Source organism: Vicugna pacos, chromosome 1, assembly GCF_048564905.1.
Source record: "Vicugna pacos chromosome 1, VicPac4, whole genome shotgun sequence".
NCBI lineage: Eukaryota > Metazoa > Chordata > Mammalia > Artiodactyla > Camelidae > Vicugna > Vicugna pacos.
The window spans coordinates 120,779,253-120,804,437 of NC_132987.1; the positions used below are offsets into that span (position 1 = coordinate 120,779,253).

The 25,185-nt window shown below is 51.4% G+C and overlaps 1 protein-coding gene across 3 annotated transcripts in view; it reads right to left on the reverse strand.

Annotated features, from left to right (window-relative positions):
• The window catches only part of LOC102534753 (interferon-induced GTP-binding protein Mx1), a 41,070-nt gene that overhangs the window by 4,928 nt on the left and 10,957 nt on the right, over nt 1–25,185 (reverse strand). For all 3 annotated transcript variants that reach the window (XM_072969464.1, XM_072969449.1, XM_072969454.1), the window contains 10 exons: nt 17,444–17,636; nt 16,245–16,382; nt 13,615–13,769; nt 12,838–12,976; nt 11,053–11,251; nt 8,770–8,848; nt 7,154–7,276; nt 6,639–6,780; nt 3,164–3,322; nt 1,126–1,202 (listed from right to left, as the gene is read on the reverse strand). In XM_072969464.1, coding sequence (XP_072825565.1) covers nt 1,126–1,202; nt 3,164–3,322; nt 6,639–6,780; nt 7,154–7,276; nt 8,770–8,848; nt 11,053–11,251; nt 12,838–12,976; nt 13,615–13,769; nt 16,245–16,382; nt 17,444–17,636 — 1,404 coding nt within the window. The remainder of the gene's footprint in view (nt 1–1,125; nt 1,203–3,163; nt 3,323–6,638; nt 6,781–7,153; nt 7,277–8,769; nt 8,849–11,052; nt 11,252–12,837; nt 12,977–13,614; nt 13,770–16,244; nt 16,383–17,443; nt 17,637–25,185) is intronic.

Here is a 25,185-nt window from a genome sequence, read left to right on the forward strand (position 1 = left end):
CTTTATCCATTATCTGTCACTGGACGTTTAGGTTGCTTCCATGTCTTGGCTGTTGTAAATTGTGCTGCTGTGAACATTGGGGCGTGTGTATCTTTTCCAGTTAGAGTTCCCTCTCGATACACGCCCAGGAGTGGGATGGCTGGAGCACAGGGTAAGTCTGTTTTTGTTTTTTTATGGAAAGTCCATACTGTTTTCCAGGAGGACTGCACCAGACTGCATTCCCACCCGCAGTGCAGGAGGGCTACGGAAGAAGGTCATTCTTAATCCCATTTTGTGGGTGAGGCGCTTCAGGCCCAGGCAGGTTAAGTGGCCCCAAGACCTCCGGCTTGGGAAAGGCAGAGCCAGTCTTCCCCAGAGTGCTGGGTGCTGGGTGCTGGGGGCACAACTTCAGTGTTGAAAGCCTCATCTGCAGTGTGAGGGCATCTGGAGGCGGGGTCTTGGCGGGGGTCTGGGCGGTGAGAGAGGAGCCCTGGAAATGGAGGCAGCCCCTGGAAGCAGAAACGCCAGAGAGCTCTCCCTCCAGCCCCCCTTGTCCCGGGGGAGGGACAGTGGGCAGGCAGCCGGCACCCGGGCCTGCCACTGCCAGGCCCCGCACGGGGAGGAGGAGGCGCGGTGGTGCCCAAGGCAGGACCAGGGGTCCAGGCTCCGAGGGCAGCCGGCTCAGCTCTCCGGGCTGACTGGCGGGGGAGGGCGGCCTCGTTGCCCTTTTGCTCTCTTTCTTCATTCTTGAAACATCACTTAAAAACATTTCTCTAAGGGAGTTACTGGGGTTTGACCCAGGACAGCATGCAGGCTAAGCACAGGCTCTACCGCTGAGCTCCCTCCCACAGGGATGGCAGGTTTGCCCTTGGCTGCCCCAGTGGGTCTCCACCCTCAGGGCCACGTTCTCCTGACGTGACAACGCTCTACACTCAGGACGGCTCTCTCGTGCTCCTGTGATTCAACATGTTGTTTCTGGATTCTCTTGACTCACTGGTCACATCGTTAGAGTCAATACTGAGCCTGGCGATTTCTTTCTCCAAATACGCGATAAAGAATCAAAAGTCTTAACCTAAGAAATCTCGTCCCTAGTGCCAGGCCTACATTTTTTTTTAATTAAAAAAAATAACGTAAGGATGGTTTTACCTTGGCAGTTCTGTGGAGGTTGAAAAACTCATTAAAATGTGTTTCTGAAACATTTGTGAAGGCAAGCCGGACTATATCTGGTGAAAGAGAGACAGAGAAGCATTGCTAAGGGGTCCGGAGCTTCAGAGAGTGAGAAACGTCAGCGGGTGGAGCGGCAGGAGCAGCGCCCTCCGCCCGCCTCCCTCCAACCTCCTCCCGTCTCTCCAAACTGGGAAGCTGAGATGTTTTACTCAAAAACTCCCTGGAGGAATTTTAAAACCTAACGTCCCCAGCATATTTACTTGGCATTAAAACATTTTAACTCAAGTATAAACAGTGGCAAAGAGGGTCATTTCTGGTAAATGATAAGTATATCAATAGTTTATAGAAAAACACATCACTTTTTTAAACACAACAATAGAATCAAAATAGCCACGTTCTTCATTTGAAAGAAACGTAAACAAGGTCTGATTTCAATCAGAAAGTTTACATTATTTCTTTCTATTTTTGAAACTCCTATTTCCATTTGTCTTCCTCACAGAATGTTATCTCAGTCTGATGGACAGTATCTTTGCGCTTGGAAATCTTTGACACCACATCACAGCTTTGCAAAACAGAAGCAGGTATCTGTGTGTATATATAGATATAAATGTTTTTACATGTTTTCTGTGACTGGAAGCCGAGAAGTGCGACAAATTCCCTCAGGACTGAATGAAGGAGGCACACTTGGTCGGCACGACACAACCGCACATTTTGCTACACAGCTCTTAAGCCCGGAGGCCGACTGTTACTAGAAATGCACCTCCTAATGGTCCGCTACGGGTCTGTCCCCACCACTAGCTGCAGGATCTATGAATGACTATTACTGTCACTTAGCGCTAAAATGGGACAGCTGAAGCCTGAGCGAAAAAGCTGTCAGCCAAGGAGGCAACAAAGAAGAGACTGGCTGAGGCCTTGGAAACCAAGGGGCAGAGCACGTAGGGGGAGGGCGCGGTCAGCACTGCGGGCTGCTGCGTTTCTGCTGGAGGCGGGGGGCACAGCTTCCTACTCGGACCTGACAGCAGGGACACCGCCCCAGGTCCACACAGCGCCTCAGAACCTCAGAAACACTCCCAGAATGAGTACCTGCTTGATCGTCAGCCTGACTTCCCAGAGATTTAAGAAACAGAGTGCACTGAGACTGCGAAGTGTGCACAGCAGTGGAGTAGAGGGAGGTGACACAGGACAAGAAGCACACTCGGTCCTTGTCCCTGGGTCCCAGCACAGGCTCCTAAGTCCCTTAGAATTTCCTGGGTGATAGGAGCATCTCTCGTTCTAATGTGGTGACTCTCGGTGGCGCTAGAGGGCTTCCGCATGGGGACAGGTCACCAGAAAGACCAAGCCCTGGTTAGAAGCCTGGAAGATTCAGTCCAACCTCCCCCTTCTCCCCAACCTCTGGAGGGTGGGTGAGGGGCTGGGAATTGAGTTAAAAATTGATGTCACCTCCATAAAAGCCCTTAACGACAGGGTTGAGAGAGCTTCCAGAATGCTGAACACATCCACGTGCCAAGAGGGTGAGCTCCCCCCAACTCCTCAGGACAGAAGCACTGCACTTGGGACCCGCCCAAACCTCACCCAACGGATCTCTTTCATCTGGAACTTTATAATATCCTTCATAATAAACTGGTAAAGGAAGCAAATCCTCTGTAACAAGCCACTAAGCGGAAGTCGAGCGTGTTCCTGAGTCCTGTGAGCTGTCTAGAAAATTATCAAACCCAAGGAAAGGGTCAGGGGGACTCTGATTTACAGCTGCTCAACCAGAAGCACAGGAGCCAGCGGCCGTGCAGGTGCCACCTGCAGGGGGCAGTCTCGGAGCCTGAGCCCAGGTGCTGTGGGCTCCGGGCTGACTCTGCGCGGGCAGTGTCAGAGCTGGAGCCAGCTGTTGCACTCCCAGCTGACACCTGGAAAACTGGCGGGGTTGCTGATGCTGCTGAAAAGCCCCCAAAAGGAGGCACTGGCTTGACTCTGCCCGTTCCCGGCCCTAGAAATAGGACGCCTAAAAGCAAAACCCAGAACTCACCAGTGACTCTGTGCAGCATGTCGACAGCCGGCTCTTCCAGAATCTCCACCTGCTTTTTGATGATGGTCTCAAACGTCTTGTAATTCACAAAGCCCGGCAACTCTCTGCCACGATACTGGTTTTCAAATTGCTGGATCTGCTTACAGATATCTTCGTAGCCTGCAGAAGGAAAGAGGGCCTCTGGGTTATTTCACAAATGTAACCTTGGGGTTGCACTTGTACTGCACTTTCTGCAAATACAGATGGGCAGGGAAACAAATCACATCTGATTCTCAAATGGGCATAGAGTCAGGGAGTGCAGTAAAGACACGCATCCCAAGGTGACTGTCCTCAGTCATCTCCAGACGGTGAGCATACAGCCAGGTTATGACGTCAGAAAGTGGCCGGTGACTGCAGAAACTGAGCGTAAGACACATTCTCGAACAGGTATTCAAGCAGGAAATTTTGCAAATCAAATTGGATTTTCAAAAACCTGCATCATAGAATACCACACCCTGCAGGCCCTTCAAAAGTCAGAAACGACCACGACGCCCTGTGCAGTCAGGGACGCGGCACAGCTCGCTGGGCGGGAACAGGAGCAGGCAGCGCTATGAATCCGCGGCCCTGATAGAGCTAAGTCACTGACCGGAGGCGAAGTCACTCTGTAGTGACTTTACTCTGTAAAACGCTTAGGTGTTCTTTACACATTTGGAGTTCTTTTCCCGCTCAGCAGAGGAGAGTATGGAGAAACCCCACAGGGGGTGCAAATTCAGCAGGGCTCTGGTTTCTTTTCTTAACTAAATCAAGGATGGTAACCTCGTTACCCTCTTTTGCTCAGGAGATACTTTCTCACGGGCATTTTTAAAAAATTGAGGTCCATACACAAACCATAAAATTCACACTATTAAGGTGTTCGGTTTTCAGCATAGTCACAAAGTGGTGCAACCATCGAGACCGTCTAATCCCCCAAGACTCCATCCCGCGATGGAACCCTGTACCGACCAACAGTCCCTCCCCGTTTCCCTCTCTCTCGCCAGCCCCTGGAAACCACTAATCAGCTTTCCAGGTCTGTGGATTCGCCTCATCTGGACGTCCACATAAATGGAACCATACAACATGCGGCTTTCTGTGCCCGACCACTTTCACTCAGCATGACAGACGCTAGGTTCATCCGAGGTGTGGCGCGGGCCAGTCCCTCGTGCCTTTCTAGGGGTGAATGATGTTCCACTGAGAGCTGAACTCTGTCTCCCTAGAACTCGTTTGTTGAAGACCTATCTCCTGGTGCCTCAGAATGGGACTGTACTGGGACACAGGGCCTTTAAAGAGGCAGTGAAGGTGAAATGAGACCAGGAGGGGACCCCCTCAGCGGTAACTCTGGTCCTAACAGCAGGAGATGAGGACACAGACACACCCAGAAGGGTGACCATGTGAGGACAGTGGGAGAGGGCCGCCACCGACAAGCCAAGACAGGAGGCCTCAGAAGAACCCGAACTGGTTGACACTTGATCTTGGACGTCCAGCCTCCGGCATTATGAGAAATTAAACTTCTGTTGCTTGAGACCCTCGGTATGACGCCCTAGCAAATGGGTACGTACCAGCAGACCACAATTTGCTTATCCATTCATCAGCTGATGTACATACGGGTGGTTTCCATTTCTTGGCCATTATGGACAGTGCTGACAAGGACATTCAGAACGCATTTATGTGAACACAGACGTCCATTCTCTGGAGGACGTACCTACGAATGGAACCGCTGGGTCATGTGGTAGCGCATCTGAGCGTCCGGGGGAACTGCTGGAAGGCTTCCCAGAGCAGCTGCACCATTACACTTCCTCCAGCGGTGCGGGGGTTCTGACGTCTCTAGACTCTTGTCAGCACTTCCTGTCAATGCTTTGCTGACAGGCATCCGAGCAATGATGATGAGATGGCGTCTCGCTGTGGGCTGATTTTGCATTTCTCTGCTGGATAATGAGCTTGAGCACCTTGTCATGGTCTTATTAGCCACGCGCACATCTTCTTGTTTGGAAAGATGTCTACACCAATCCTTTGATCATCTTTAAACTGGATTATTTGTTTTTTGTGCCTGAGCTGTAAGAGCTTTTTATATATTCTGTACATGACACTTACCAGATGTAAAATTTGTAAATGTTCCCTCCCAACCTGTGGGTGTCTTTCCACTTCCGTGCTAGCGCTCTCTGATGTACAGACGGTTCCTATTCAGATGAATCCAAATGATCTTTTTTTTTTTTTTTGCTGCTTCTGTTTTAGGGGTCCCGTCTGAAGAAAAGAGAACCACTGCTGAATCCAGCTCACGAAGGTCCAATCCTATGTTTTCTTCTAAGAGTTTACAGTCTCAGCCGTACATGTTGGTTTTTGACCATTTTGAGTTTATCTTTTGCCTCGAGGGTGAGTGAGGGGTTTCAGTTAGTTCTCTTGCATTTGGGTACCCAGTGATACGTAACTGATCGTTGCTGGGGGGCGTTCAGCATTTAAAAACTGAGACACTAGCTCACAGGCCGCCTGCCCTACACACTTACACCATAAAAACCCGGCTGGACAGTGCACGGGGGATCGCTGGAGGTCAAGGGCTGTCGTCGTCCTTGAACGGGGTCCCCCGGCTGACGAGAGGGCACAGCACGCAGCAGCGAGCCGCCCTCTCTCCGCTGGTGGATTCAGCTCCTGCGAACAGCGCAGGGACTATGGAAATGGGGCAAGTGACTGGCCCGAAATGAGTTTTCCGGACTTTTCTCCCTCAAGGGCACTGTTCCTTACCCTCCCTGCCCTCTGGCAAGGAACAAAGGCGTCACCTCGGCTTTATGTAGAAACTTGCATGATTTATCTTCCCATGTTCCTGACTCAGAGCCCAGGAGGCCTGCCAATCTGAACCTGGGGTCAGCCGAAATCAGTAAGGAACACACCTGCCACCCCAAGTAGTTTGAATAAAAGCAAAGTTACTTGATATTGTCCTCAGCGGCTGACCTATGATTTGCTTCAGGCGTCTTGAAATATTAAAAGTAAATTTCAGATCACACTGTCTGCCTTTATAGACTCTGGAGGCTTTGATGATGCGAGGCTGGTACCTCACGTGCTGTTCTCTGTGCCTTTCATCACTGCGGCTGTGAAATCCATCACCAAACGCCTCAGGCTTCAAGGCCTCGGTAGGTTAAGGGAGAGGGAATCGGGGCCGTTTCAGGGGCAGCCCGACTGGCAACGCAAAGAGCCTCACACACGCGCCAGGCCCACCGGCTCTCTGCGGACGGAGGGCTGCTCTTCTGAGCGTCTCCGTGGAGACGGGCCAGGGAGGCTGCGTTTTCTCTCTGGATGTCCTTTGAAATCGGTACCAGAGGCTTCCAGGCCAGACTCAGGGATATGAAACGGCAAACGAGACTTTCCCACGACTGACCCCTTACCGTAGCCGCCTTTACCAACGGCACCACCCCCACCCCGCCCTGGGTTCGAGCCCCTTGCCAGGTCTCCCTTGTTGCCTGGGGCTCACCTTTTTGGAAATGTTTTTCGATCACAGTACTCCATTTGCTGAACTCACTTCGGATTCTGGTAAACAGCCGAGACTTGTGCTCCCCCACGCATTCCTCCCCTTGAATTAAAGCTGTGATCTCCTTATTAAACGCATCAATTTTCTGTCAAGAAGAAAAACACACGGATAAGGGGAGATACTCCAAATACGAGCAAGGTGGGCTGGGGGTCGCATGCATGAAGCGGAGAGCGAGTCCCTCTTTCCTGCCTGAGGGGCTCGTGGGCGGAGGGGAGAGAAGAGGCTTTGGCAGCGGATGAACCCCCCCGCCCCCGCCCTCCCTGCTTTCAGGGTCCCCCTGATGAGGAGCCAATGGTAGCAGTGGGATGGTCCCCTAAGCCCGGCCCCTTTTTGGTGCCAAGGGGGAAGAGTGACCTGGACCAGCTCTGGGGGAGTGAAGACAGACGTGCCCGAGGCACACGACCCCTTTCCGCACAGTGACTTACGAGTCTGCAGCTTGGTCCCCTGGCAACACTCACCTCTATCAGAAGGAACATTTTTCCACTTTCATCTTCCGGGATGTCGGAGCCACACTTCTGTAACTCCTCTGATATTTTCTGGTGACTCTCCTTTATCTGATTTTCTAACAGGGGCAGGGATTTCTGAGGACAACAGAAAACAACGGGAAGACACAGATGTGGGCGGGATGAGCAGAGGCCCGGGGCTCCCCTGTAGGTGCCGGGCGGTGGCCCAGGGCGCTCCATTCCTGGCCCCCCTAGAAGGCAGATGTTCCCGAAGGAGGGGGGCATGGGAGCGCGCACTGCTGCCCATAAGGCCTCCCCCCTGCCCGCTCCTGTGGAAGCAGCCTCAGGGCCACGCTGCGTGCCTCTGGGTCCTGTGACAGCAACACAAGGACCATGTCCCTGTGGGAGCCTGTGGCATAAACTGTCCTCAGGGGGACTAGCAAAACCCGTGTGTCTAGTGGGTCCTGAAAAAGTGGCCATCGGAATAATATGAAATTCAACACTTCTAAGTTGTTATTAACAGATTAAAAGCTATCAGGGACTTTGGTCTCTCATCACATGGTGACTGCACCTACTGGCTTCCCCGCCAACTGCAAATACCTCAAACTGCTGGCCTGAGGGTCACAAGCCCCCCTTTAAATGTGTCAGTGAGTTGGCAGGGGCAGGTCGGAGACAGAAGTCCAAGGCGAGGCGACAGTGGGCGCCCAGTGACTCAGGTGCCAGGGTGCCGGGGGAAAGGCTAAATGCCCAGTGGGCTGCTGAAGGCGGGGAGTCCTGCACGCAGCCGGGACCCCAGCCAGCTCCGCTCTCACTGTAACGGTCAGCAAGGAACACCCCTGCCGTCCGGCCCCACTCCTGGCCTGAACGCCGGGGCTGGGAGAAGGGGAGAGAAAGGCCCCCCTGGGAATCTGTAACCACAAGCCAGCACTCAAACGCATCTACACTTTCAACGTCACACTCCCTAAAGTGTCCCCAAACTCAGGCTGAAAATCTAACGTGATTCAGGAACACTAAAGGGCCCCCCCGGGGCCTGGCAGAAACAAACACGGTGTTCCCTGCAGAAGCCCTTTTGAACCTAGGCCCCCACAGACACCCTCAGACCAGGTTCCAGGAAAGAGAGGCTCACAGTCCCAACTCCAGCCAAGTCCCTGTGGGGACGGCTGGGAGAACCCGGCTGCCGACGTTGGAATCATCCCGTGAAAAATAAGACAGAAATACGAGCAAAGACATCGTATAAAAGGTTTGTAAATGTGAAAAAGCAAGAGACTCTGTCCAGGCAGATTTGAAAAGGACCACAGAGAAATCTCAGAAGTGGCCCACACGACCGTCACAGCGACCCCGACGCCATGACAGCGGTTGGCAGTGAGAAAGGAGCGGGTGGTGCCGTGCTCGGAGAGTCTAGTTTTCACCCAGGCCAAGTGCGTCCGCACCATCAGCATCCCACTCAGCGTGTGGGCCTCGGACGGGCAACGCCCGCACCACCTGGGGAGCCCAGGCCGCATCGGGGTGCCCTGCGTCTCACTAAGGCCCCCAGGAGGTCGCAGTGAGCGCTGACCCTGCTGAGCCAGCGCGGCTCAGCTTCGCGCCTGCGGGACTCTATTCAGAGAACGGGCCGCTCTGCGTGCGCTTACACAGATGTGCGTGATGAGCTCCGCGGTCAGTTTCTCCGCCAGGCGGGGGACCGTGGCCCTCCCTTCCTCCAGAAGATCCCTGCAAGGGAAGACAGCGAACACGTCCACCTGGGTCCGGCCGGACGACGCAAGTCAGCTCCCTGCTGCCGGGAACAGCCACGGCAACTCCAGGTCCTCCCCACGGGGTGGACTGTCCTGCTGCCGGTGCCCAGGAAGTGCTCAGAACGGGGGCGCACGGAACCAGGGCTGAATTTTAGTGATGCTGGGTATTTCAAAAATGGTATAGAATGATCCCGCCCAGCTGAGACGTTGACTCTGACTCAGGACATCGGCCTAGAGAACCGGTCTTTGTAAAGACACAGTGTCCTCTAGCTGTGTGTTCATAACGTGCACGCCCTTCTGCGTACACGACGCATCTCGGCCCCGGGCTTCATGAAAATGTACGGACATGTGTTTACACAGGTGTGGGGTGCACTCTGAACGAGGGGGCGCACCTTCCCCAGGACGGGAACTGAGACCTCGGGCGCTGGGAGGGAGGAAGCCAAGCCCGCCTCTCACGCTTTCAAATCTGTGTTCACCGGCTGAGCTGTTACAGGGCTTCCGACATTTTAAAGGGCTTTTGAGGATGAAGGATTCAAGCCAGGAGGCGTGAATTTACAGGCAGATTTGTGGTAGTACACGGACACCTCCCTTTCAGTTTCCATCCCTGTCAATTCTGTAAACTGTGTAAAAATATACATAACATAAAATCCACCATTTAACCATGTGTAACTGCACACTCAGGGGTATTAAGTGCAATTACATTGTTGTGCATCCATCACCGCCACCCACCTCCAGAACCATCTCTGCTTCCCCAACTGAAACTCTGTCCCCATCAGCAGCAGCTCCCCGCCTCCTGCCCCCACACCCGGGGAACCATCCTTCCACTCTCTGTCTCTGTGACGCTGACTCCTCTAGGGACCTCGTGTGATGGAATCATCCAGGGCTTGTCTTTTTGTGACTGGCTTATTTCACTGAGCACACTGTCCTCCAGGTTCATCTGTGTCACAGCCTGTGTCAGAATTTCCTTCCTTTTTCAGGCCGAATCCACAGTCTGGATGGACCACATTCTGTGTCTCCAGGTATCTGTCAGCGGACACGCAGGTGGTTTCCATGCGGTAGCCATTGTGAAGAATGCTGCTGCGAACACGCGTGCACAGGTGTCTCTTCTGAAGTACGTGTCTCTGTAGGCTTCTGGGGGAGTTCAGTGTGATGCGGTGACAAAGCACGTGGGTCTCCACCCACGTGCGCATGTCTGCACACAAGGGCTCTCAGTGACTGTGTCCCTTTGTTCTCAGCATCTATACGCACCTTTGTGTTGGCACCTTATTGACACAGCTCTCGAATGCTTGCAAAGTCTGCAGTCTCTTACTCCGGTTCGTGTATACAAACCCCACGATTTCCAGTGTTTAGGTTCCAAATTTTCATGATTAAAAAGAAATGTGTGCTGAACAGCCTTTAGCCTACAGGACTGCACAGGTCCCTGTATTTTCCTGGGCAGAATTCCCAGAAGTGGAACTCAGCCTCGGGGATACACCTGTTCAGACTGGCTCGCATGTGACCACAGCACGTGCTCCCAGTAGCAGAGGTGAAGGCCCACACCCCTCCTTACCATCAACTCAACATCTTCTCATTATTTCAAATCTAACCAATTTAACGGTCTTTTTTCCTTTTTAAAAAATTTTGTTTTCGGCACTAGAGTTAGCAACATATGGGATTATAAACTCTCCACCTCTGTTTTCTTCTGGGATGCTTAAGGTGTCTTTCTTGTATTTAATTTTAAACTTCAATTGATATTTATTTTGGTATCCCATACTAAGTAGGGGCACAATAAATTATTCCGAAATATTACACAATGTTCTCAAAGCCACTGATGGATAAACTGATGTAGCCCAGAGCTTTGAAATACCACATTTATCCCAGATCAAATATTTCAATCTGAGTCAATTTCTGGGTTTTCCACCTTTTTCTATTCTGCTGCACCTACATTGATATTCTAGTTTGAGAACTGTACTATTTAAATTATGGCAGAAAGTCTCTTTCTTATTTTGAATTTTAAATTTGCCTTTTGCAACACGTTGTCAATTTTTCCCTGAGTATTTCAAGCAAATTCCGAGGTCATTGTCCAGGAACAAACACACACGACTACGCTCAGTATCTGCTTTTGGACGGCGTCCATCTTTCCCCCTGAGAACGGAGGTCTGTGATTTCGGTTTAACCTCGGGAAGACACCGCCGTGCGTACCTGAAATGCGTGTGGTCCTCAAAGAAGGCCTGCTCCCTCTGAAGGGCCTTGGCCAGGCTCAGCCGGGCCTGGATGTCCTGCTGGCCCCGGCACTTAACGACCATGTAGCCCTTCTTCAGGTGGAAGACGAGGTTTCGTACCACGTCCACCACCTTGTCTTCAGTGCCCTTGTCCACAAGATCAGGCTTTGTCAAGATTCCTGCAGGCCAGAGACCTCCGATTAGAGAGCACCCAAAGCTTCCCACAGTGAGAAGTGAGCAGGGCTCCCGGCCCTGGGGAGGACGGTCCCCTGGTCCCCGGATTCCTCCCACCCTTGCTGGAGGGCAGACCATGGGGCCGGCAGGACAAAGGTGCAAGTCCCTGCTGCTGTGAGGACACCTGGCTGTGGGTTCTCCCCATGCACACGTCACCCAGAGACACGACAGCATCTCCTGGCCTTTCCGAGTCCCTTCCGACCAGTGGAAGAGGCCACTCTCTACGACACTGCTCTCAACTTCCCTGGGCAGCTGAACCGCCTTCAGGTGAGCGCTATAATGCAGACTCTCAGGCCCTCCCCAGGGATCAGACTTAGACGTTCAGTGGGAGCCAGGGACTTGTGTTTCTAAAAATTCTCCAGTGATTTCTGATGCACGTGGGGCCTGGCGCACATTCTGGGAAACACAGGTCGGGCCAGGACCAGCTACATCATTGTGGGGCCCCCAGCAGGAGGAGAACGCACAGCCCCGTGCTCAGACGTTGTATGCCACGAGACGGCAGTGGCACAGCCTTGCAGCACGCGTGGACCCCTCCGGGTTTGGGGCCTGGGTGACTGCCCATGCTGAATGCTAGCGAGGCCAGGACAGATCGAACCCTCGGGTCCACTGGCAGCTGCTGCCCTGGCCGAGAGACTCTCACCCCGGGCCCGGCTCGCGGCAGGACGAGGGAGGAGTCAGGACCACGGCTGAGGGTGGAGGAGAGACCGGTCCTGAGGGCTCACTGCCCGCGGGCAGAGAGGGGAGAGGCCTCTGCCCAGGTTACTTCTTCTGTGTGAGGATAAATCTCCATTTGTTTCAGCCCCTGGACTCAGGTCCTCCACTGTTCACAGCCAAATGCAAGGTTTTAAACATAAAATTGACAATTCTAACCATTTTTAGGGGAGCAGCTCCGGAGCGCTAAGCCTTTCTCGCACTGCGGTGCAACGTGCTCTCCTGTCCGCCTCCGAACCTTCCAGCTCCCACAGCTGAGACTCTGTCTCCACCAGCAGCCGCCTCCTCCCCCGCCCGCTCCCCGCACCCGACTGTGTCTCTTTGAACCTGACTCCTCTACATCCGTCATGACAGTGGGTCCCACGGGTCTGTGCGTTCGCACTGGCTCATTTCACTGAGCCTAATGTCTTCAAGGTCCACGCGCACTGGCGCACGTGTCAGAACGTCCTTCATTTTTAAGGCTGACGGCTCTTGCGGCGCACGGACACGTCGCAGTTTCTGTGTCCTTTCAACTGTCCGGGACGCTCGGGCTGTAGTGCTTCAAATGCCTTGTCAACGGATATAGCTGCTTCTGATTTCGCTCTGGCCCCCGAGCCCCCCAGGCCTAGTGTAAGCAGCTAGACAAGAACAGGAGCCAACACACGGCCAACAGGAGGCAGGTGTGGCCCGTTTCATCTGGCCTCAGTGGGTCCTCAAGTGCTCCTCGCCTGCTGGGCGCAGCCCCCCACCTGCCTGGGGGCCAAGAAACAACCAGTGCATTCAACGGATGCTTTTCTGCTGTCGAGCCGCCTACCATGTTTGGACTCTTCCCTCTTCTTACCTATGGTCCTGTCCCCATCGGGGTCCACCTCCTGAGCCATGCGCAGGGCCTCGGTGGTGGCGATGTCCACGTTACAGGGGACCACCACCAGGTTGATCGTCTCCTGCCTCTGGATGTACTTCCTGATGAGAGACTTGATCTGTTGGGATATGAGAGGGTATGAGAGTTAAGACAGGTCCTTCCCTCGTACTAGCTTCAGGCCCTCCCTGTCCCAGAGGTATTTCCCCAAAGAAGCAACTACAGAGAAACGAGTCCACGACACATGCCTGGTGGCACTTTCCAGGCCGGAGAAACCGAGCTCTCCGTGGCTGAAAGAGAGCTCTGAGGTCAGGGAAAACTGTGAGGTTTTAGCTCATTAATTATCTCCTGAGACCTCAAAGCTGATGATCACGACGAAAAACAAGATGCCAGAAGAGCTGCTTGCGTTTCCCGAAATCTTTACTCCACAGAATGAGGTTCCCTGAGACAGAAGCATCATCATACTTGTGCCCGTGCTGTCCCTTCCCACATGAAGCCCCTTCCTGAGAAGTGCCAGTTTAGGCATGTGACAACATGTCACTGTCAGCAAAAACAAACCACTGCATAACACACAAAATGCACTTCCACCTTCACCTGTTTCCCTCTTTCCGCAGAAGCTTCCTCCTATCCTGGCGGAGTAGATTTCGACCATCACAAACTTCGGTTTCCCTATGACAACCCCATCACCCGCTCTTCAAACTCAGTCCTGATCTGACTGATGCGCGAGTGCCCAGGCCAGGATGCAGCTTCAAGTCTCACCTGGTATTCAATGTCGTGTGGCTGATTGCCCACGGCCACCCTGGTGATGCCGGGAAGATCTATCAGCGTTAGATCCGGGACGTTAGGCGAGCTGACCTCCAGACTAATCAGCTCATGGCTGATTCCCACTCCTTCCCCAGCGATGGCAATCTGGGCTGGAGAAGAGCAAACAAGAAAATCGGAAAAGAGCTTAGGATGGAATCTCTCGTTACAGCGAATCCTCTGAAAGCAACCTCCACCCGCTGTGATTCATGGATAGACCTATTTGGAGCAGATTCCCTTTTCTAGAGCAAAACGGGGCTTCGAAAGATAACTCGGTTTTGTCACTGCCATTGGCTAGAGTTGTCTGCAGAGGGATCCAGTGAAAACATCTCTAAAGATGATACCCAGCGGCACCAGTCCTAACCTGAGCAGAGCCAGTAAGTCCTGCTGTCACACCTAACTCCCCCGTGGATGCAGTAGGAACTTAACAACCAAGCAAAATCAAAGCAAATAAAATACAGGGTGGTTCCTGAAACATGACATTGAGTATTATAGAGGGGAATGTGCTTGGCTCGGGCAAGATGAACGTTAGCTGCTGGGAGTCCCTTGAGGGATTTCATTTTGCCACGTCCTCCTGAACAATGAAATTTCAAGATATGAATCCAGTTCGTCAGATCGTTAGCTAACGCTGTATTACCACTGTCTACACTGAGAACGTATTTTTGGTATGTTTCCTAGCAGTCAAGGACGCAGAATGGAAACTATAACAACAGTGGTATGTGCGGCCAATCTGCTGACTTTTTCCCTCAAATCTATTTCCTGGAGACGTGGTCATGAGATTCAGGGGGGCTTGTGGGACAGATGTGAAGACACTACATGCAACTTCCAGAAAACGTGCTTAAGACACGATGTGCCATTGCCAACGTCCAGCTGACCCGAATGGAGACGTGCTGACTGAATCACGAGGCAGCCTCGGCACTGCAGACTACACAGAACAGAGAGAACAGATGGGAGTCTGGGTTCCTGACCCCAGAACCCCCACACCAGCTGCGGTCTGCCCACCTTCAGACTTCTACAAGAGCGAGAAGTAAAACGGGAACATTCTTTAAGCCCCTGTGTTAGTAACTCGCTTCCACAAATAGTGTCCATATTCCCTCCCATCGGGGAAGCTCGCTGCTTCACAGGGTGACTGCCACTTGTCCCATCCAGGGAGTCTGCTCCTTGAAATTGGGCTCAATCACGTGACTTTCTTTGGCTGATAGGACATTACAGAACATATTCTATTAGACATTCACAGGTGCTTACACACTAGGGCTCGCTGCTGGGAACTGCTCCACCACCACGTAACAAAGCCCCGCCCAGCCTTCTGAAGGCACCCAGCCTCCTGGTTATTCCAGCCCAGCCTTGGGATGAGTGCCTGAGGCGGTCCTAGAGTGCTGGCCGCAGCCAAGACAGCCCAGAGGGAAAGAACGGCCCGGCTGACCCTCTGAATCACAAGAAATGTACCCTTCTAAGCCATAAGGCTTTGAGCTTGTTTTCTTACACAGCAAGGGTTAACTGATACACACAGTGATTTCGACTTTTCTGCACCAGGCAGGCAATGTAATCCCCAAAACACACAGTAACATTTGATTATATCATTATTTAAATTTTGCAGAACAGCCAATAAAAGATCATCAGTGCTTCCATCTTTACATGAGGCAGGCCCACAGTTTCCTACTGTTGGATATCAGTTAATATCATTTCTCAAATGACTGGAATTGAATTATGCGACATGCTAGGAAGAAATTAAAGTCAGTAAGGAAAATCTGTGTACTCATCTCACACGTGGCAGCAGCTAAGTGTATCATTGCTTTGTCCCTATCTGCTGGACCTGCTCTCCTTTCAGATGTTTCAGACTGGTAAACGAATCCCCGTGGTTTGCATTTACTGGGAGCTGCCATAAATCTGCCGCAGCTAGGACTGTGCAAACGCTCACATCACGCTCCTGGGGGAAGAGAACCTCCAGTTCTGAGCGGGATTCAGCAAGGATGCAGTCAGCATTTTGGAATGCCTGTTTACCAAGTTAACAGGAAGGGGGATTCCCCCACCCCGCACCCTGATGCCTCTTCCATCATGTCTGTGCAGTTGGGGAGCCCTTGAATAAAGGAGAAGTCCTCCATATTAGAACACAAGCTTCAAACCTGACATTATGTTCAGATGCTTACATAAATACTAAACAATAAATTACTGAGATCAGATTCTGTCCAGGGCACTGGTATTTTTCCCCCAATATTAAAAATTGAATTACAGTCGATTTACACTGTGTTAATTTCTGGTGTACAGCATACTGATTCATTTACATATATATATATACACATACAAACACACACATATATACGTATATTCCTTTTCCTATTATTTTCCAGTAGAGGCCATTACAAAGTATTGAATACAGTTCCCTGTCAAAACACTGGCCACAATGAAAGTAAAAGAAGAGGACATACAAGGGAGCTGAGGGCCTCATATAAAGGAGGAAGGAAAGGAAAGGGTGCCCTAAGGACCAGGACAAGCCCAGAAAGGGGAGAGTGGGAACAGCGATGGGCGACCCCACCCAGGTCACCCAGTTGACCAGATGTTCAAACAAGTGATGAACACGGGACACTTACCTTGATTGACTTCCTTTTCCACCTGCAAAGGATCTGAAATCTCGGCCTCGTAGTCCCGGAAACTGACTTTGCCTCTCCATCCATCTTCGTTCACAAGTTTTTTCAGTTTCAGCACCAGAGGACATCTCGTAACAATACCTAGGAGGCCGTTCACGTCAGATCTATATTCTTCACAGTCCTGTACGGCGGCCTGACATCAGTGGTTCTCCGAGTTCTGTACAATCATCTGGGGAGACCGCTGAAACTGCACACTTCCTGCTCGCACCCTCTGACAGCCCGCCGCGCTCCTTCTGGAGGGGCTCCAGATTGCGCATCTTGACTGGGCATTTCAGGTGGCGTTTGGCTCACTGATGCATGAAGCCACTACGCTAGACCTCCTGCTCCCCCACCCCGCGGTCTCCATCAGCTCAGGAGGCAAACTGCAGTGGGAAACCCCAAACGTCTGCAGACATCTTCCACCACCCAGGCGCACACAGCCCGCTCCTATCAGAAAGGCCCACTGCCCTCACCAGGCCACCTCACAACGTCCCTTTGCTAACAGCTCCAGGTCCCACCCGCCTTCACATCTGACCTGTGTTTCAAGAGCCAGCCAGGTCGGCCTTCATCCCTCGAGGCCTCCCTGATCCTTGGCCTCGTAGCTCAAGCAGCACCCTAACCAGAGCACTAACCTTTACCCCCGGACGGAGGGTCACCTCCTGGGAAGGGGCTCAGGAAAGGCACCAACATGCACAGCATTCGAGGCTGGGGACCCACATACATTTCAGCAGCCCTCCACCCTGCAGGTTGCAGACAGTCCACACTCTGCGATGAGGGGGGCTGCTGCCCGAATTCCATCCCCCACACTGTCCTCAGCTGAAGCCGCACGCCCAGCGCGCCTATACTTGGAGATGGGCGTCTCTCCTTAAAGAAGTCATTAACATTAAACGAGGTCCTAAAGTGGGGCCCTAGCAGCATGCCTGGCATCCTTATAAAAAGAGGACGAGAAGCCAGACACGGCTGCACGCAGGGAAGAGGCCACGTGAAGACACGAGGGGGACACGGCTCTCTGTGAGCCGCGGAGACAGGCCTCGGGAGAAAGCGCCCCGCCGCCAGCTCGAGCGCGGGCTCTCAGCTTCCAGAGCGCTGAGCCCTACACCGCTCGCGCTTCCACTGCTCTGTCACGGCGGCCTCGGCGGAGGGACACGAGGCCAAGGGCTTACCGCTGCCTCGGGGAAGGGCGACCCCCGACAGCGCCTCCAGCACGGAGCTCTTGCCCGAGCTCTGGTCCCCGATGACGGCGATGGCGGGCAGGGCCAGGTCCTGCTCCACGCCCAGGGCCCGCAGGGAGTCGATGAGGTCGATGCACGGCCGAATCTTCTCCTCGTACTGGCTGTACAGGTTGTTCTCGGGCCCCTGGGGGAGGACAGGTGGAGATTTTTGTCATATCTGCAGGTCATGTTCCAGAGATGGACAATTCAATCGGCCTCAGATATACAGGTGATTCGGGTTCCCCAGAGAGAGTGGGACTGAAACAGAAGTAAGTGTTTGAAGATGATAGCTGAGACTTCCCAAAAGCTGGGAAAAAGTATTGACCGGAAGGTCCAAGCTCAACAAACCACAAGCATAAGAAACATAAAGTAAATGGCATCAGGGCGCATTATCGACAAGCTCCTCAAAGCCAGAGCTAAAGGGGAAGTGTGTGAAGCAGCCAGAACATGACAGGTTACACACAGAGGAGCGCACGTGAGATTCACAGCAGATTCCGCACTGGAAACAATGCAAGTCGGAAGACCCTGGCACAGCGTTTTTAAAGTGCTGACGGAAACCATCAACCTAGGATTCCCCGCCGAGCAAAAAGATCTCCCCGGGATGAAAGTGACGAAGGACTGCTTTGGACGCACACGAGTCAGTGACTACGTCAGCAGCGGACCTGCCCTACGGGGAACGGCGACACGGATGGTCAGCTGGAGGGAAAGTGCAGTGGAGTAAAATCTGAATCCACACCAAAAAACATACATCACAAGCAGCGACAAATGTACTTCTTTATTACTTAAATATCTTCAAAAGACATTTCACTATTTGAACAAAAGTAATGACAATATACAGTGGGATTTAATATACTGTTAAAATTAACTGTCATGAAAAACCAGCATGAATGGTGGGAGGACAGAAATGGAGGCACGCTAATGTAAGGTTCTCACGTTGCACGTGAAGACGCAGAGCAGCATCAGAAGGCACATTTGATACGTTAAAGACGCACAATGTGTTCAGTGACACCATTACACTTAGTAGGTCCATAAGGGAGATAAGACGCAATCACACACACACACTCACAAAAACTTGATTAATTCAATAGAAGGCAGCAAAAGAGGATAGAAGAAATTAAGTAAAAGACAAATATATGTGGAAAACAAAAAGCAAAATGATCTTTCCAAGTCTAATTGTTACGGAAATGACAGGCCAGCCAAGAAACAAGCACCACTCGGAGGGTTGGAGTACTCAGATTTATTACGCCGGCGGGCTCAGAGGGGCTTCTGCTCCGAAGCTCTGAGCACCTCCAAGACGTGCACATGAGGTTTTATAGGGTTAATTACAAGTATGGGGCTATTAGCCAATAAGGTTCAAACAACAAAAAGCAAGGAATCAGTACACTGGAGCTTATCAATTTGGAACAGATCACGTTACTGACACTTGTTGAGCTTGGATTTACGAGTTAGCTTGTTAGCCCAGTAAACTGACACGAAACTTTAGATTTACAAGTTAGCCCGGCAGAACTTATATCAGTAAACCGACACTTATCACACTTAGATTTGTGACTGAGCTCGTTAGCCCAATAGACTGACACTAAACTTCAGATTTATGAGTTAGCCCAGCAGAACTCAGATCAGTAATCCGACACTTGTTGCACTTAGATTTGTGACTTAGCTTGTTAGCCCAGCTGGGCTTTTCCTTCACATTCCCCCCTCTTGATGCTTTCACAACCCTTGTTGGAGTAAGCATCATCATTTACCTGTTGCAGGGGCTCATAATTGGAGGCTAACATCTGAAGTTTTATAGCCTCTATCCGCTCACTGACAAAGCGGGTCAGGAAGTTTAGGACACAGGGCCCAAACAGCAGAACTGCAAAAATCAGGAGTAAGGGACCTATGAACGGTGCCAGCCAGGAGGTCCAGCCCCAGGGGCCTGTCCATGGGCTCTTATCTAAAATATGTTTTCTTTTTTCCACTCGGTCTTGTAACTCTTGAACCATCCCTCTGACAATTCCTGATTGATTGGCATAAAAACAACACTCTTCATTTAGAAAGAGGCATAGTCCCCCCTCTTTGGCCGTGAGTAAGTCCAGACCCCTCCTGTTTTGTAAGACCACCTCGGCGAGAGAGTCAATCTGATTCTGCAGAGTTCCCAGGGTTTCTGCTATTTGTTGGAGATCGTGGCTGAATTCACCTGTAAGCTGATAATAGTAATAAGAGGAAGAGGCGATGCCCCCGATTCCTGTGCCTACCCCTGCTGCCACTCCGAGCCCCACTAGCAAGGGGATCAATTGTATAGCTCGTTTTATTCTCCGTGGATGCTGGTGAGTTATGACAGGGATGGGCAGACTTTGATTATTAGGCATAATGTCCATTCGGGGAGTGAGATAAGCCAAAGCACATAACCCTGCCCATCTGGCAGGGAGGCACCGGTAGGCAAATTCGCCACATACAAAATAAGTCCCGTTATTAGAACACCATCTTTGTGTGGGTTGGCACCCTAGACCCATACAGTGAGAGGTTTTAATACATTGATTTATAGTTAGATTGCCCTCTAAAGGATTAGTTCCATTGTTGAAATAACATTCTGGTGCCTTGTAGGCGAGCTGTACCCAGTTCAGCCTGGAACTCCTAGTGGTAGAAACGGCATCGCTATGAGTTGTGGTGAAAGTCTTAGTGAGGTTTGTCAGAGGTAAAGCCAGGTGCTGGATGGGGCCAGGACGCAAGCATAGCCAGCAATCTTTAGCCAGGTCTGGATTGGAATGATTGAGAATCCCATGGACTGCGGCTAACAGCCCATTTATTTGTGGATCCAGATCCCGAGGCTCGGCTAAAGATGGAAGTTTTATTGGCTTCCGGGTAGGTAATAACTTCCGGTGTTGCCTCTGGACTGCTTGTTGTACTGCTTGCCGGCGTGCCTGGTCCTGTACGCCCCCTCCATCACTCATCCCATAATGTGTTTGCTTGGTCCAGCACACCAGCTTGCCGGGTGTGCCATAGCATTTGATGCTAGATACATAATAAGCCTTAATTGTGCCAATCCAGTAGGATTTTCCCTGATATGTGCACTCTGAAGCGGAGTCATAGCATTGACTCGGCTGATAAGTATAAGCTGAAAATACAGGCCGGTATATGGACCACCTGTCACCCGGTTCCATGCAGGTGCATTGTACAGCCAAGGAGAGTGAGGACATTAGCATTAGTAACATCAGCCTTATGATTATCTTAGACATGATGCTGCGGTGATGGCACTAATTATAAGAAGATATAAAATAGCTATCAGGATTTTATGGCCTATGTTCCAGTCAGGTGGGGTGGCGCTAGCTAGCCCCACTGCTAGTACGCAGACTGGTATAGAAAACAAGGAAAGAGGCAAGGGAGCACAAAAGAAATATATTTAACAGCTGCGTTGGGCTTTCCTCAAGCTTCGGCCGTGCGTTGACTAGCCAGCTTCCGGGTGTGGCTAGAGCAGGGCTCGTCGATCCTTTTCTGGTCCCTCTTGATCTTGAGCGGGTCTCCCGGGACACTCTCAATTTTCCAGGGACCCTCTGTCTGAGGTGCAGTTGCTCTCTTGACTCTGGAGTGGTGGATCCAAGGGACGATTCCTGCAACTTTAACAGCTGTAGGAGTAGTTAATACCACTAAATATGGTCCCTTCCATGTTGGTTTGAGAGGTTCCTTTTTCCAATCCTTCACCCATACCTGGTCACCTGGTTAATGGGGATGCACTTGAACCCCTAATGAAATGGGGGTTTTCTCTATCACCCAACCCCAAACTTCTCGTAGTACTTTTCCTAGTCCCAACAGTTGTTGGTGGAGCCCTAGATTTCCTATTTCTGGGGTGGGGTTTTTCATCCTGACTAAAGGTGGCGGTCGCCCATAGAGGATTTCAAAGGGAGAGTACCCAATATTAAATCTTGGGGTGCATCTAATTCGCAACAGAGCCAGGGGTAGAATGTCCACCCAGGGGAGCTGGGTTTCTTGACTGATTTTAGCTATCATTTGTTTTAGAGTTCTGTTCATTCGTTCTACCTTCCCTGAGCTTTGAGGCCGGTATGCTGTGTGTAGGTTCCAGCGGATGCTCAGTGCCTTTGCCACTTGCTGTACAATTTCTGACACAAAGGCGGGTCCATTGTCAGACCCGATGGAGGTAGGCATTCCAAATCGAGGGATAACATCCCTGAGAAGAGCCTTTGTCACTTCCCTTGCTTTCTCTGTCCTGGTGGGGTAGGCCTCTACCCACCCTGTGAAGGTGCAGACGAAAACCAGCAGGTACTTATATCCCTTACTGGGCCCAAGTTCAGTAAAGTCCACTTCTAAATCTTCAAAGGGAGCCAATCCACATCGTTGTATTCCCATTGGCCCAGTGAGCCCTTGTTTTGGATTGTTTTGTGCACAGAGCAAGCAGCGTTGGGAAACTGATGCACATAGAGTAGGGAGACGAGAAATTAGGAAATATCGCTTTAAGAGGGCCTCTAAAGCCGTTTTTCCCATATGTGTGGCTTCGTGCTGTTGTTGGACGAAACGATAAGCTAGTCGTTCTGGGATGAAAACCCTTCCATCCGTCATGATCCACCATCCGTCCTTTCTTTTCTCTCCTCGTTCAGCCTGTGCCCACTTGTTTTCATCATGACTATATTCTGGGGCAGTGGGTAGCTCTGGCACTGCCATAACTTTAATTACTGAGTGTTCCCAGGCGGCTGCTTCTCTTGCCTTTTGATCAGCTAGCCTGTTCCCCTGGCTCACAGGGTCATTTCCTCTTTGATGTCCCTTACAGTGAATAACGGCCACTTCCTTTGGATCCCATACTGCCTCCAGTAACTGTAAAATTTCTTCTTTGTTTTTGATTTCTTTTCCCCCAGCAGTCAAAAGTCCTCTCTCCTTATAGATGGCTCCATGTACATGCAAGGTTGCAAATGCATATTTGGAATCAGTGTATATATTGACTCGTTTTCCTTTCCCTTCCCTTAGTGCCTGGACCAGTGCCCAGATCTCTGCTCGCTGAGCAGACTCTGCCTTTATTACCTCTCGGGTTGTTGTTACAGCGTAACCTGCTCGCCGTTGTCCATCTTGCATGTAACTGCTGCCGTCTGTGAAAAGTTCCAGGTCTGGGTTTTGCAGGGGCTTGTCGGTTAGATCAGGCCTGCTTGCATACACCTCTTCAACGATTTCTTCGCAGTTGTGGTCAGGCTGCCCTTCCCCTTCAGGCAAATATGTGGCTGGGTTTAAGGTTTGCACAGTCTCTAGACGGACTCTTGGATTTTCACATAGAAGCCCCTGGTAGTGGGTCATCCTTGTGTTAGTTATCCATTTGTAACCTGGGCCATTCATCAGGGCCACCACAGAATGGGGCACTTTTACATTTAAAGTCTGTCCCAGTGTGAGTTTGTCTGCCTCATTGACCAGGAGGGCTGTGGCAGCGAGGGCCCGTAAACAGGGTGGCCATCCTGATGCTACAGGGTCCAGTCTTTTAGATAAATAAGCCACAGGGCGCTGCCATGGCCCCACATTCTGAGTTAGGACTCCAAGAGCAGTTTGGTCTCTTTCATGTACAAACAGATTAAACTCTCGTGTTACATCTGGTAAGCCTAGTGCTGGGGCTTGGGTTAGTAGTTCCTTTAATTGCCTAAAGGCATTTTCTTGTTTAGTTTCCCATTTGAGGGTTTCTTTTCCTGATCCAGCAGTTGCTTCGTAGAGGGGCTTGGCTATTCTTGAAAATCCGGGGATCCAGATCCGGCAAAACCCAGCTGCGCCCAGGAACTCTCTCAGTTTCCTTTTTGTTTCCGGTCTGGGTATGGCACAAATAACTTGTTTTCGTTCTGGTCCTAGGGCTCGGTGTCCCTCTGAGATAATAAATCCCAAGTATTTGACTGTCTTTTTGCAGATCTGGGCCTTTTTCCATGAGACCTTGTACCCAGTTGTTTGGAGTAACCCTAGGAGGGCTCGAGTTCCTTTCCAACAGTCCTCTTCACTGGGGCTGGCTAACAGCAAGTCATCCACATACTGGAGCAGAGTACAGTTCAATGTTTCCCCAGGGAATTTTACAAGGTCTGCGGCTAGTGCCTCTCCGAACAAGGTGGGCGAGTTTTTAAAGCCTTGGGGGAGACGTGTCCATGTCAGTTGAGTTTTTCCTCCTGTATGGGGATCCTCCCATTCAAATGCGAATATGGGCTGGCTCACAGGTGAGAGTCAAAGACAGAAGAAAGCATCTTTAAGGTCTAGGCATGTAAACCATTTGGCATCTGCCGGAATGAGGCCCAGAAGAGTGTATGGATTTGGCACTGCTGAATGTATTGTAGTGACTACTTTATTTACTTTTCGTAAGTCCTGCACTGGCCTATAATCTGTTCCTTCTGCTTTCTTCACTGGGAGCAACGGTGTGTTCCAGGGAGATCTGCACTCAGTTAGGATTCCCTCTTGTCTGAGGCGCTGTATATGCTTCTGGATTCCTAGGTGGGCCTCTCGAGGCATGGGATATTGCTTCTGTCTGACTGGGCTGGCTCCAGGTTTGAGGTCAATCACCAGTGGTGCCTGATTATGTGCCAAGCCTGGTGGTCCATTTTCAGCCCAGACTAATGGAAACTCTTCCAGGAGTTTGCAAGGATTTTCCTGGAGTTCTCTGCTCTCATACAGACGCCACTCTTCTTCTCGGGGAACTGAGATGGCTAGAATCATAGACTCTCCCTGTAGGGTCAGATGTGCCTGTTTCCCGGGGACAAAGGTAATTTGTGCCCCCAATTTAGACAGAAGGTCTCTTCCAAGCAATGGTATTGGGCATTCAGGCAAATATAAAACTTCATGTGTCACTAGATGGCCCCCTACTTGACAGGATCGTGGTTGGCAGAAATGCCGGGCAGTTGAGTCCCCAGTAGCCCCAATAATAGTCGCCTTTTTTTCGGTCAGGGGGGCTACAGGTTGGGTCACCACAGAATACTCTGCTCCTGTGTCTACCATAAAAGTCATTGGTTGGCCCCCTATAAACATCTTGACCTTGGGCTCCCGGGGGCCCAGGGGCAGGGAGCCCGGTCTCTCCTATTCTGAGTTAACCCCAGCCAGTCCGATGTGATTACTGGCTGGTGGCTCCAGCTGATAAGTAGGCCTTTTAGGGAGTGCTCTCTTTCCATCCTTTCTGTTTGGGCACTCGTTCTTCCAGTGCCCAGTCTCCCGGCAGTATGCACATTGGTCTCGGCCCAGGGGCATCCATGGTTGGGGTCCCCTCTTCCGGGGTGGTGCAGGGTTCTGGCTGAAGCCTGTTTTCCCCAGGGCTGCTGCAAGGAGCGCGGCTTTCTGCTTCATTCGCTGGTCTGCTTCTCGTTGGGCTTCCCGTTCTCGGTTTACAAAAACTTTGTTTGCTACTTCCAGCAGCTGTGTAGCGTTCATCCCTGCGAATCCATCCAGTTTTTGGAGTTTCTGGCGTATATCTGGGTATGATTGGGCTACAAGGGCAGCGTTGACCATCCGTTGGTTTTCTTGGGCCTCAGGATCAAAAGGAGTGTAGACTCGGAATGCTTCACACAGTCTCTCATAGAAGTCAGTGGGGGTTTCGTCTGGCCTCTGGGTCACTGTGGTCGTTTTAGACATGTTAGTTGGCTTCTTGGCTCCTGCTTTTAGCCCTTGTAGGATGGCCTCCCGGTACTCACGTAGTGCTTCTCTTCCTTCTTGAGTGTTAAAGTCCCAATCTGGTCTGGTGTCAGGGGCACGTGTCATGGCCC